Raw genomic sequence first — 14,029 nt, forward strand, 5'->3', positions numbered from 1 at the left:
TTCAAGATTCGTCCACACTTCAATTATATTCCTTGCACAGGCATTTTGTACTAAATTTTTTTTCCTCTAAGGAAAAAAGCCTAGTTATCAGCCTGGATAAGACTATTTCCCCCCTGAAATTGAAAAAGTACATTAAGTAATTCTCCCTTCTTTTAAATAATTTCTGCTCAGTTTTAGAGGAAAAGTAGGCAGTTCTGGTCTTCAAAATTGAAAGGTTGGATTCTGCGCTTCCTGAAACTGGTAGGACTTTGGCTTGGGTGAAGTTACGTAAGGGAAGGCAGAGTTTGGCCCAAGGCATTTCCTGCCACCTCTGTGCCCCCTAATCAAAATAAAATAGATGTAACCTGTTGGAAACCGGTGAATCCCCGGGAGCGCGTCGCTCTGCACAGCGCACCGTGGCAGTCGGACCTTGCTGCCACCTAGGCATGCAGCATGAACACAATCTGCAGGTGAAAGATAAGGACACAGCCTTGCCGTACAAGCAAAACCCTACATTGTCTGATGCTGGTTACATCCCTATTTGAGTCGGTGACATTCAGACCCATTGAAAGAGCTGGTGTAAGTGGGTGTTGCTTACAGAGAAGTTAATGTCCAGTCATTTAGCTCCGTGGAGAGGTGCCCAGGCATAGCTGGTCTATATTTGGCCTCTGGTTATAAGGCAGCCGAAAAGATGAATGAAAATCAATCGGATTGCGTTACAGAGGTATGCTGGCAGGAGCTGGGATTACTTCCCACTCCCCCCAAGGGCAGCGCCTTGTCACGCTCCAGATCGGACATGGAGAGAGGTGTGAATTCCAGCAGCAGCTATATGCAGCCCTCTGCAGGGTGGCTCATGCCTATGACACCGGCTGGGGACCATGACATTAAAAAATAGAAAAATGTAAAAAGAACGCCCCAAATCAGGGAATCCGAAGGACACTTTATGGCAGTGGCTTTCAACTATTTTAGACTCAAAGCACCCCTCGGAAAACTCTAGCGCTTAGTTTTCACTCTATTTTTGACAGTAGAAAAATAATAGAGCAATTCTGCTGCTGCAAAGAACTCAGAAAGACCACAGCAGGTCAGAACGGTTTGAACACAATAAATCCCTATGTGAAATCTCTGGGTTTATCTCGTGAATCGTGTTTGCACACCTAACAGCGCTAACGCTGTGCAGTACTCTGTGCCACGCTTGACAGGATCTAAAGGCACCCCAAGCTGCTGCGGCACCCCGGTTGAGGATCATTGCTTAATGGACATGCAAACCAGTCGAATGCTGTAGCCTGAGCGTAGATGTGCTAGCTAGCTGTTTCCACTGGTGCGTGCGGGGATGTATTGACTATTGAATGGCACTGAAGTCTGTGGGTTACTGTGGGTATCTGATTTTACTCTCCTCTGTGGAGGTTTTGCTAGTATTGACTCATTCATTTAAGAGGCATTCGTGTGGTATCTCATTCCTTTCTAATGGGGCATTGTTAGCTAATGTGCTGTCTATCAAAAAGATCTATTTCAACAGCAAGTTTGTAGCATGCAAACCTAGAGAAATTCACATAAATCTATATCTAAGTCAGTAGTAATGTTCTAAGAGCCATCTCAGATGTAGGAAAGTGCTCCCTGGCTGCAACGGAGGCAGGAGTGTCGAAGCTGCAACTGGGTTGTGTTCGGCAGCTTGCATTTCTCTACTGCTGAGGGCTAGCTCCTCTACCCAGGCCCACAGGGCAAATATAAAATATGTGCTTATCATGGCTGTGAGACAGATGTCATTTCTATGCTTCAGCGCGAGACTTGCACTACCTGCCTGCTGCGGGACCTGATTCACTCCTGCTGCACCACCATTTACACCTGTGCAAGTGAGAAAGAGGCTACCAAGGTAGAAGAGTGGCATTTCCTACCCAGTTTGAACAGCTGTAACCAAGACTGGCTGTGCCAATACCACGTCTTATGTCTGTGTGTGGGGGGTGGAGGGTGGAGGTGCCTCTAAAAGAGTGGGGTTTGAGTCAATGCACCTTTTTCACTTGCCCTTCTCCCCTGAGGGGTGGGGTACAGACCTTGCCATCCTTGATGCACATCACAACTTGTGAAACGACCTCCATTAGGCCAGCCGCCCCGGGACTCTTCATAGCCTTTGGCCACTTGAGAAGCCTGCCTTGGATTGGAATCCGGGTTCGTACCCAGCACTTCTGTTAGACGACACCAGTCTGGAGCTGGGCTGGTCTCAGTGGGGGCAGACGACAGGACAAGGAGCAATGGGCTCAAGTTGCAGCAAGGGAAGTTGAGGTTGGATATTAGAAAACACTTTATTGCTAGGAGGGTAATAAAACATTGGAAGAGGTTACCCAGAAAGATGGTGGACCTTCCATCCTTGGAGGTGTTTAAGACCCGGCTAGACAAAGCCTTGTCTGGGATGATGTAGCTGGGGCTGGTCCTGCTTGGAGCAGGGGTTGGACTAGATGTGACCCCCTGAGGTCCCTTCAACTCTTGTTTTCTATGATTCTATGACGAGATCTGGGTTGTGGAACGGCTTTCCTTTCTGGAAAATGCGGAGAGGCTGGACCCTTCATTTGCAGGTGGATTGCATCTTCCTTGTGACATCCAGACCCGGCTGCTCCAACACACGGGGCATTCTGCCCATCCGCTTTTGCATTCCCCCCCTGGCTGTTTGCTGGCAAAGATTGAATCTAATAAGTTGGTTGCAGTGCTTTAGGCACTTGGCGTGCTTGCTGTCCCACCATCCTTCTATCTTTCTCCGCACCACCCCCTTGTTGGAGAGGAAGAGGTGCTGGAAAGTGAGTTTCTTTAGACATAAGTATTGTTCCGATCTTTGCCTCAGTAGCTTCTTCTGTGGCATGCCCTTCCTTTGAACCTTAAAATTACTTTTTAAAAGCCCCCACTGATCCGAGTTTAAAACTATTTTTATGTCAAGGGCCTTCAGCACAGCATATTGATTGTTTTTATGTTCCTGTACTTTCATGCCTTTTACATTTTTATTGTGCAGAGTGCCTAGGGAATCACCTGATAGATGCCTAATAAATGTGATTATTATTTATTATGATTATTATCTCAGCCATGGAAACTCCTTCAGGTCGTTTTGTGAAGTACAGACCCAACCATACACTTAAGAGGTCAGCAGAACTTCCTGGCGTCGCCCTTTCCTCGTGTCTTCTGTAAAGATCTCAGCTGTCAAGCTTTCCTAGGAGGAGATTTAAGAACAGTCTCCCAAGCTGGTCTTCCTCATCATCTCCTTATGGACCTTCCTCATGGCCTTTCTCACTCAAGGGGATTCTTGGCTTTCCAAAAACGATGTATTTGCTTACATGGGCACAAAGTATGGCTGAAGCTGTTTGAGAAATTTCTACCAAGAAGGAACCTGCCCAGGTCTCTCATCTTATCAGATTCAGCTTTACGGTATTCAAAGAGCTTTGAAAAATTACCCACGGCTTAGTGGCAGTTTCCATTATAGAAGGATTGTGCTTCAACACGCTCACTCAATGCCTTGTGTCCCTGCTCCTCCCTTAGGTATTTACGGCAGGGGAAATTAGGTGCAAAGCCTCATCCAGTGGAGATGGTGCCTTTCCCAATTGTGATACCCTAGTATAAGTGAGCAGCAGTTCACCAGGCTTTCTTTTTACTATACCAGCTCTTCTTGCTAGCATGCTTGCTTTGCTCACCATTGCACTGATCCTAGCCGCCTTTCTTTTTTAAACAGGGGGATGTGTGCACTGAAGAGGCACACAGCTGCAACACAGCTGCAGTGAGGTCCTTGCGTGTGAGTTAGCTCCGTGCCGTAAACCTGAGGTCTTCAGGAGCGAACTCAACTCTCGAGAGATCCTTCTGACTCTCTGCTGTGCCGGTTCCTGAACAAGGGCGTTTTGGGAGGCTCTTCCTTTTTTTAAGTAAAGGCTCATGTGACTTCAAGATCAGCATGAGGCTTTTTGGCTTATGAGCTGGTGTCTGCTCACTTCTCAGAATAGCCCGTCAGTGGTGGGTGTCTTTACAGAACAGAAGGGAAGAGGTCTGTTGGTCTCCCAGGCAAACGTGAGATGGGGCAATCATCAGGCCTTCTTTGGAGAACCAGACAGGTAAATGTGCTGAGGTCCTTTCATTCGTTGACGCCACTGGTAGGTGGCCTAGCAAGTGATAAGTGTCGTAATCTATGACCCACAGCCTGATCCGCCTTTACTTAAGAGTTCACACTACCCATCAACATTTTTCATCCCACTTTGCTTCTCCCATCTTTGTGGGTTAATCTATTTTTATGTCTTCATAAATCAAAGAACACAGCATGTTGCTATGATTATATTGAAATAAAGCCCCTTTTTTTCTTCTTCCAGCTACTTAGCTTGCCTTCCACGTCTTTCACAGCAGGTTCTCAGATGCCATGTAAGTCTTTTAAAGCCTCACAACACAGTCAAAGAAGAATGAATCTGTCCAGAGGCTATCGGAAAGTAACTCTGCTGATGCAATAATTTATGAAATTCCAAATTCAGCATCCTCCAATCTTTCCACGCAATGCTAGACAGAAATAACGGCTGCTGAATTAACCTGGAAGTTGTATAACTCACATGACTCGTTGTAATCTGAATTTTAGCCTTTCATGTACTCAGTGCTGATTGAGTCTCTCTGGCCAGATCCTCAGCGGTGCAAATTAGTATTGGGAACACTGGTGAAGCTGGGTCGCTTGATGCCAGATGAAGATCTAGCTTGCTGCTCTTTACACCTTGTGATTTGTTATATGAGGATTTTTCCCTTAATTTTTATCTCCCCATGTATAGTCATTACACATGTTAAGTCTGGTTTGGGAATGATTAATGCTATTAATATTTTTCTTATTCAATAAACCTTCTCATCTTTTGAACTACTTGCAATATTTTCCTGCTTTCTTCAGCTTTCCACTAATTCAAATATATGACAAATGTGGGTCTTGGTTTCAGTTTTCTATTATTTCCCTTGTCTGATCAAATAAATTAACAGACTTTCATTCCCCTCCCGCGAGTGATGCCCATATGTCGACAGAGGCAGCATAAAAATATTACCTGTTCAAACAGGAGAAAATAAAAGATAAACGTTATCATCCATTATTCACTCTTCCATGCAAACCAGACAGAGATGCTGATCCTGTTCCTGTCACCTTGACAGTGCCCACCCTGTTTAATGGTAAATATTGCAAGGTTTGCAGAACCCCCATCAATCTGGTCTTTGTTGCACTATATTATAATGTCCCCTTACAATCCATTCTTATCTCTTCATACAGTAGCACTTATTTTAATCACACACAATAGAAATAGTTACTTTAATCACTGGGAAAGAATAGACTGTCCTCTCTAATGCACAGTCACGTGGCCTAAGTATGTTAGAGCAGCATGCTGCTGATGCAGTTTTCTCTATTTGGATGGTTAAGGGACATCCACAGAACAATTTGTACCTACATTTTGTTGACAGACAATGTGCCATAGGCAAAGAGATACCGCAGGAAATGTGTTCTCATTTAACCTTGTTTAATCCCATTTCTCCAGGCCTCGGTCATACATCTTCGCGGTTCTCCTGCCCACCCGAATCGCTAAACGGGGAAAAAAAAAAGCAACTTCTATCACTAAGATGATGTATCGGTTGATCTGAAGTTGCAGGGAAGCTGTCCCCGTTGCATCCTGTGCCAAGAACTCTGCCCCCTGCTTGCGTGGCTTTTTTATTTGTCGAACGTGGAAGGACCTGAGGGGGGCCCATCTGAGCTCCTCTGTTTTATATTAATGTCCCCTACAGAGATATGGGGGATTGACTTTTTACAGGCTGTACGAACGTAGGGGACGGGGCCACATGGTTGCACCCTTGTATCTCATTTCTGCTTGTTTTGTTTTAAGGATGGAAAAATCCAAATCCAAACTCCGGGTTGCAGACGCGGACTCAAGTTTCAGGATTTTACCGTACCAGTTTAGGGAAGCATAGACTACTTAATACAATCAATAGATTAAAAAAATAAATAAAACATTGTAGACTCAGTACATTTCATTCATGATTTTGCATTGGTGAGAGAAGTATTTGTGCAAATTACATTTAAAAAAAAAGGTTTTGAGATTGCAATAATGTCTAGTTGCTTTTCCCCCCAGTGGAGGGAGGTGGCTGCGACCGAGGGGAGGTTGATCTCAGGGATTTTCCTAGAGATATTATAAGGGCTGGATGGTAGTCTGAATACCGGATAAGGATTGTGTCAAATTGGATGAGTTTCCTTAACAACATATAGTAAAACCAAAAAACCACTGCATTGCTTTTTCTTCCTGTGTAAAAATCCCTTTGGTTTTTTCCGCTATTGGACTGCAGTGCCTGCGGGAAATGGTGATTTCTGGGCAAATTAATAACTTTGGTGTGCCCATTCAGTGGAGTAGGAGACGGGTGAGCTGGCACACACCCAGGGTGCATCCTTGGGGGCCTCCCGCCCTCCCCGGGGCTTTGTTACAGGGGCACTTTCTGCACTTGTTCTGCAGTAGTCCCATGTGAGCTGACTGACCGGACATCTGTGTCACTGCAGCCTTTAAGGTCAAAACAGGAGTTTTTATTTATTTTTTTTCTTTTGCATGGGGAGGGAAAATGGATCAATTTTCTCCAGACTCCCCTCATGTTGCAAGGAGCTTAAGCAGAACTGCTCTGCAAGCGGGTTTAGTGAACCATAAGGTGGGCCACAGCTTCGGTCAAGTCCATGAAGCTTTTGCGGGGCCCTGTTTCGGGCCTCGGTTGTGCATCCCCAGCACCAAGCTCCTACGACCCCAGAGCAGTGCTGAGTGTGCAAGGATTGCAGAATTTCATTGGGTGAAACATCTCTCCATGGAAGTAGAGGCTTTGCCTAGGCACTTTGCCCTCCCTGATTTGGTGCTGTGCTTTTAGCAGGCATAGTTTTGGGTGGTCACAGGAAGGCCTCAGGCATCTTTGTGCCTCCTAGTTTAGGGACACGAATCTGCGCCCCATCCTAATCCGCACCCCATTGTTCTTGTACCCTGGATCACGTGCTTGGGCACGGCTGGTGAACGCGGGCATGGCACCCACCGCTCGACTTCGGCATGCAGGGTCTCGGGGCTCCTTTGCGATGCGTGGTTGGTGGGAAAGGCCCAGTTTCCACTGCAGTCGGGAGCTGGAGGAGTGACCTTGTGGAGGTCCCAAGTGACCTTGGCTGCAGGGCTTCCACCAGGCAGACGCAATAAATCTCCTCGTACGGTGCAAACCATCACTCTGGCGACTGCAAACCACCCACGCCGAACAGGCTGAGATAACAAGGATTTAAGTTATAGGAAGACTCCACTCTGCCTGTGTCCCAAGGGACGGACAGACTTGTTCCAGACTCTGGGGAAAGTACTATTTGTTTTGCCTGCCTGTGCTTTGTTTCTTCTTCCTAAAGCTCCTGCTGGGAGAGATTTCCAAGGTTTGAGAGAGCCTGCAGGTAAATAAAGGTACGAGGATGGGACCCGATCTGACCACCCGAGCCGGAGGTCAGACGATGGGGGGAAAACTGTCTTTAGTAATGACAGTAGTGAGTGACGTGGGTGAAAAACAAGAGGGGACAGATGCATGTGGAGCCTGGAGAGACCACACCAGAGCCACGTCACCTCAAGCGAAGGCTTCGCTTTTTTGAGTTGAGACCAGTTTCTGCTGCTCCTGTTCTCATCCGAGGAGGCCTGGTCTACGGCAGGGTGATGCATCAGCCCGGCCTGCAGCATCCTCCTCGAAGGTAGCTCTTGGGGCCAACACAGTGCCCTTGTGAAGAAGGCTAAGGGCATCCTGGGCTGCATGGGGAGGCGCGCTGCCAGCACATGGAGGGCAGCGATAATTCATTCCCCTCTATTCGGCACTGGGGGGGCCACATCTGGAGTGCTGCGTCCAGTCTGGACAGAAAGGATGTGGACAAATTGGAGAGGCCAGTGGAGGGCGAGGAAAATGGTGGTGGGCTGGGGGACGGGACTTGAGGAGAGGAGGAGGGAACTGGGCTGATCAAGTCTGCAGAGGAGGACATGGAGGGGATCGAATAGCAGCCTTCACCTCCCTGCAGGGGGGCTGCAAAGAGGACGGAGCTGGGCTGGTCTCAGTGGGGGCAGATGACAGAAGGAGCAATGGGCTCACGCTGCAGCAAGGGAAGTTGAGGTTGGATATGAGGAAAAACTCGGGAGGAGCAGGTAGTAAAGCACGGGAACAAGTCACCCAGAGAGGTGGTGGACGCTCCACCCTTGGCGGTGCTGAAGACCCGGCTGGACGAAGCCGTGTCGGGGATGATGGCGCTGTGGCCGGTCCTGCTTGGACTCGCGCCGCGCCGCGCCGCACCGCACCTGCCGGCTCCCGCGGCCACGCGCAGCGGCGGGGCTTTGCGGGGCTCCGCGCTGCCTCCCCCGCGGGGCTCGCGTGTGCCAGCGCACCGTCACACGCACCCGCGCGGCCATGTGCACGCAGAGGACACACAGCCACCCACGCGCGCGCATGGGCACACTCCTGCGGGCACGGACACTTGGGCGGGCAGGTGTGGACAGGCGCGGGCCATCGCACACGCACCGCAACCCGCGTGGGCGCCGCGCCACCCCACCGTGTCCGACGTGGCCCCGCGTGCGGCCGCGTGGACGCAGCGACATGCGGGCACGCACAATCACGCGCAGGCCGGGCTCCCCGCTCGGGGCGGCGCGGGCCCTTTAAGAGCGGCGGTAGCGCGCCCCTCCCCCTCCCTCCCGCCCGCCCGCCCGCCCCGCCCCTCCCCCCGCGCCGCTCCCGCTCCCGCTGCTGCCGCCGCCGCCGCCGCCGCCGCCGCCTGCCCCCGGCTCCGCTCCGCTCCGCGCCCGCCCGCCCGCCCGCCCGCACCGCTTTAAAGTCTCGGGCGGCGCCGGGCCCGCACTTCCCGCGCGGCGGCATGGAGCGGGGCCGCCGCCCGCGCCTCCGCCTCCGCCGCCCCCCCGGCCCGGCCCCGCCCGCCCCGCGCCCCTGAGCTCGGCCGGCCCGGCCGGGCCCCGCAAACTTTCCGCGTGAGGCGGCGCCAGGAGCCGGAGCGGAGCCGGAGCCGGAGCGGAGCCGGAGCGGAGCGCGAGGAAGGAGCGGAGCGGCGCGGCGCCTTCGTCCGCCCCCCTCGATGTGCGGCGCCGGACATGCGGGCACTCCTGCAGCCCTGCGCCTGGAGCCTGTGCGCGCACCTCGCCGCCGCCCTGCTCCGCGCCGCGCTCTGCCTGCCCGGTCAGTGCCCCGCGCCCCCGCGCGCGCGTGTGTGACACGGGGCGGCGCGTCCCGCGCGTGTCCCGGACCCGCGGGTCTGTGTGGGGGGGGGTGCACCTACCCGCGGGTCTGTGTGTGTGTGTGTGTGTGTGGGGGGGGGGGGGTGCACCTACCCGCGGGTCTGTGTGTGTGTGAGGTGAGTGTGTGTGTGTGTGTGCGCGCGCGCCTCATCCCCCGGCCCCGCTTGTGTGTGCGCCCCTCGTCCCCGAGCCCGCGCGTGTCCGTATCGGTGTCACTGTGTGTGTGTGTGTGTGTGTACGCCCGCCCGCCCCTCAGCCCCCCGCTACGCGCGTGTGTACGTGTATCACTCTCTGTATACGTGTGTGTGCGCCCCTCGTCCCCGCTTTTCTGTGTACACATATATTTGCGTGTGTGTGCAAGCACGCCCCCAACCCCGCGCGTGTGTACATGTGTGTGTGCGCGCCCCTTGTCCCCGGGCCCCGCGCGTGTGTACGTGTGTGTGTGTGTGTGCCCTTCACCCCCCGGCCCCGCGAGTCTGCACACGTATCGGTGTGTGTGTGTGTGTGTGGGGGGGGGGGTGTCAGTGTGTGCCCCTTGTCCCCGGGCCCTGCGTGTGTCGCTCCGTGTGTGTGTGTGCCCTTCACCCCGGCCCCTTGTGTCTGTGCACACGTATCGGGGTGTGTGTGTGTGGGAGGGGGGGGTGTCAATGTGTGCATGCCCGCTCGCCCGCCCGCCTCTGCCCGGGGCCGGGTGCGGGGTGCGGGATGCGGGGCGGGGGGTGCCCGGAGGAGGGGAGGCTCCCCCGGGGCTTGGTCCCCTTCCTTTCCCCGCCGCCCTGCCCTTGCGGGGCCGGGGCCGGGGCTGCCCCCCGCGGGCTCCGCCCGGCTGCAGCCCGGGGCGAGGCTCCGGCAACGCGGTGCCTCCCCGCGGCCGCCGCCGCCGCCGCCGGAGCCCGGGCGCGATCCCGCCCCTCTCGCCGCCTCCTTCATGGAGCCCGGAGCTAAGGAAAGTTAAAATGTCAGAGGCTCGGCTCGGCTCGGCTCGGCGGGGCCGGCATCCCTCGCACTGCCCCCGCGCCCCGGCAGAGGCGCTGCCGAGCTGCCGGCCGCCCTCCCGGAGCCTCCGCGCCCCGCTGGGCTCGGCTCGGCTCGGCTCGGCTCCGCTCCTTCGGGGGGCCCGCGCCCTGCTGCTGCCTCCCAGCCCTGGCACCACCCGTGCTCTGTACTCCTGCACACCCTCTGCCTCCTTCTCTCTCTCTTTCTCTTTGTCTTTTTAAAAACAAAATCTATATATTCCTTCTAAAATATGGAAGGGTTTTCCCTGCCCTCTTCCCCCAGCCCGTCTCCCGAAGGGGAGCAGCCGACTTCCCAAAGGGAGGTGGTGAAACTGCAGGCAAAGTGCTGTCAAGTGTAGAAGGGGAGAGAAAAGAATCAAACCTAGAGTTGATCTATTTATTTATTTCCTTTTAAAAAAAACACCAAACTTCCTTCTGGGGGCAGTAAACTTGCGACCCTTCCAGCCAAACGTTATTGTTGTTTCGGGGGCTGGCAAACTTCGATCTCTGGCGCTGAAACCACGTGACCGCTCCCGTATTTTGCAGACCCTTTTCCTGTCCACATGGTTTCATTTGTGTGCCCCCCCGCCTTAAATGAGAAGTCGCGGTTCGTTGCTCTAAGAGGCAGGACAGTTTCCACGCTGACCCCCTAGTAGCATGGACCCCTTTGCGGGTTAAAGGACGGACAAGCAGAACCATCTCTCTGGAGTCATTGCTCAGTCGTGGGGATAAGTAACCGGCCCTTTCACATCCCGGTCCTCCCAGACCGTTCAGTGATTTCAAGCAAAAATGAAATAAGCCGGAGCAAGGGTTAAAAGCTCCATCTATTTGAAATTCTGCAGCTCTTGAGGAGAAACATTTATCTTCTTTGTATTGATTTCTTCTCGATTTCAGCCCTCGGAGTGAAGCCTTTCTCTCTGGTTCTGATGTATATTGTACAGTAATTACATCTAGAAGGGAGGCTCTAGGAGCACTTGGAGAAAACGAGCTCTGATGCGGGTTTAATAGGACAGGATCGTAGGAATCCGTGATTTATAGCGGCGGAGTTTGGACCGCACCGCGTTTGCATCAGGCGGGTGCCGGGGAAGGCGAAGGGTGCATGGATGTGTGCGCGTGGATGTGCGCTGCGTGTTAGTGAAACCATCCGGCAACCCGAGCGGCTGGGAAATAGCTGCATCATACTTGGGAGGATTTGGAGGTTGTTCATCACACAAGGGTTTGCATGGAGAGCAGGCTGTTTCCTTGTTCAGGCCTTGATGCGGCTACCTTTCCCTGACTTCGTTATCACTTTTCCGAGGGGAAACGGCAAGAGTAATGCACGTGGGCTGGTTTCATTAAACAAGCGCAGACGCTGCCCCCTTCTCCTCTGCGGTGCAGGAGCGCTGCCCTGGGGAGGGAGCTTCTCCGTGGGCATCTGTGCAGGTGCCAGATTGTCAAAATGGGTGTCGGTGGGGAATCTGTCAAAAAAGAATTAACTATTCAGCACCTCTACACCATCTTTCAATAGATTTCCCCCCCCCCCAAAAAAAAAGTTTGTGAAAGAAGAAAAGCAGGGATTGCAAGTAGATGTAATTAAAAAAAACCTTCATGCAATAAACCCTTTCGTTCTATAAACACAAGCAAAATAGTCATTCCCCCCCCCCCCCTCCACTTTAGTTAGCAAAGCAGCAGACAAGGCTAAATTGGCTTTGTTCTGAGGTAAAGTATGACACGACCTAGAAAATAAATCTTTGCAGCTTTGCTTTTGTGAAGAGAATTGTAATGGATTTTGTACCTTGTGAATGGGTGTCTTGCTCTCTGCTGTAGCGAGGAGGAAAGAGAGTCATCCTTATCCAAAAAGAGATGGGAAGCTCTCCGGCTCTCCCTGAAAGGCTGGCGCAGTACATTCAGCTGTGGCACTGTCACAGGTAATTGCATTGTTTAATAAATCAAGCTAAGATAAGAGTAAAAGCAATTGTTTCTATGGGGTCTGTTCAACCAGGCAGCTAAATTCATTGTGTCCATGAATGAGGCCTAAATATTAACAATACAATAACATCCCTAATAAATAGTTTCTCAGTGCTTCTCCAAGAGAAGATGTGATAAACGCTCCACGCTACCCGAAGAAAAATTATGTATTCCATTACACATTTCTTAACTAGTCTAGCAGTAAACGTGGCATTTATGGAGCCATAGCTTGCTTTCTATTTATTAGGATAGATGTGTAAAAGAAGGTAGCCTGTTTTATCAAATTTGCCTCCCTTGTTAGCGGGTCGGGTAGTATTACCTAATTCACACTACCTTACAACTTCATTTTCTTTGTTTTGTTTTAATACAGGATATTTGGGGGGTGGAGGTGACGGTTTTCATACTCTTGAGTTGCGAGTTAATCTCTCCACCCTCGTTTGCTGTCGGGGAGAGGGGATCCTCGGTATTGTGTGCATCCCTCTCCTAAAAGCGTGTTCCTGCGAGCAGACTGACTGCCACTTATAAAGGTGTTGTAGCTTATCCAAGATTTCCCCGAGCAAGGTGTGTGTGAATAGAGAGAGGAAACGTACAGGAGAGGGCCCTCCAGGACTTTATTTAGTCCTGTGGCTTTTATGAAGATGACACTTCTTACGTTTTAATTATCTCTTCTGTTCAATGCCTTTTTAAATATGCTTTACGTTCCAGGAAGTGGCTAATGGAGTCCTTGCAGATAAAGAGTGTCAAATGTACCTCTCTCCTTCCTCCCCATGCCGGAGGAGCTGAGCTTGCTGCTTTGCTCCTGAGGGAGAGAGCTTTGATATCCCGTTGCAGGTATATACAAGCCGATTCACAGTTGAGAGAACCAGGATGCAGCTTTGAAAACAAACTTCAGGCAGTCCTGGAAGCTTGATATCCTAAAAGCCAGAGCAAGTGCAATTTGGAAGAAAGGGGAAATGTAATACCTTGGAGGGGAGGGAGGAGGGATCTGTTCCTAGAGGAAATGGAGTGGACTTGCCAGAGAATTGAGGCTGGGTGTCTGAGAAATACAGGAGCAGGTTCAACTTCTTTTCTGTTCCATGGTCTGTAAATGTGCTCAGACAGAAGCTCTTGTCCCCCACTGTTGGGATCTGGCACTGTTCAGGGTCTCCTGTTTTGAGGGCTGAACCAAATGTGTTGGGATGGGGCATGTAGAGTTGTTTTTCCCCCTCCTTTCTCTCTCTTCCTGCCCCACTTTTCAAGGCGGAGTTGGATTTCTGTATACACTGGTTGTAGGAAACTGGAGCAAATGGCTTTCTCTTCCAGTTCAGGGGAAAAAAAAAGTTTTTTCTGAGTTTTTTATGATGGCTTTTCTGCTAGTCCTGGTATGGGGACTTTCTGGCTTCCTTGCTGTTGAACAAGGTCTTTTGTTTGTGGTGGAATGGAGCATGGTCTGCCTGTGAGATGTGTGCCATCAGGGAACAGTGGATTTCATTGCGTTGTGAGAAGTCTTACTTGCCAACAACCTGATGTGACATCTGTGCAGAGTATAAACTTTCTGTAGTACGGGATGGAGCACCGGTGGGGCCAAGGTTTCACTTCTGTTGACTGTTTTTTGTCTGATGGACTTGCGCTTAAAGTTTTTTGTTTTTTTTTTAATTTTATTTTCAGCTGTGAACTTCCAAGTTTTTGCATCTTCTATAGTTTTCTGCAACAGCAAACACTGAAAGCCCTATCCATCTCTTGATTAGCATCGAAGGACTTGCATGCTGAGAGCTTTCTCAAATAAAACACTGTTAAAGTTAGCTGTAATTTAAATGTTTGTTTTTTATGGTTAAATTAAAGAAATGACTGCAAGCGATTAATCTCAACTATCCTTGGAAA

The 14,029-nt window shown here is 51.3% G+C and overlaps 1 protein-coding gene across 4 annotated transcripts in view; it reads left to right on the top strand.

The window, feature by feature from the left end:
* Nucleotides 1–8,765: 8,765 nt before the first annotated feature.
* The window catches only part of PTPRG (protein tyrosine phosphatase receptor type G), a 450,708-nt gene continuing 445,444 nt past the window's right edge, over nt 8,766–14,029 (top strand). For 2 of the 4 annotated variants that reach the window (XM_059715744.1, XM_059715745.1), the window contains exon 1: nt 8,766–9,168. In XM_059715744.1, the coding sequence (XP_059571727.1) occupies nt 9,084–9,168 (85 nt within the window). In that variant the 5' untranslated portion in view covers nt 8,766–9,083. The remainder of the gene's footprint in view (nt 9,169–14,029) is intronic. The other 2 variants (XM_059715747.1, XM_059715746.1) reach the window with 1 other exon arrangement.

The sequence above is a fragment of the Alligator mississippiensis genome, chromosome 12 (genome assembly GCF_030867095.1).
Source record: "Alligator mississippiensis isolate rAllMis1 chromosome 12, rAllMis1, whole genome shotgun sequence".
NCBI classification, from domain to species: domain Eukaryota; kingdom Metazoa; phylum Chordata; order Crocodylia; family Alligatoridae; genus Alligator; species Alligator mississippiensis.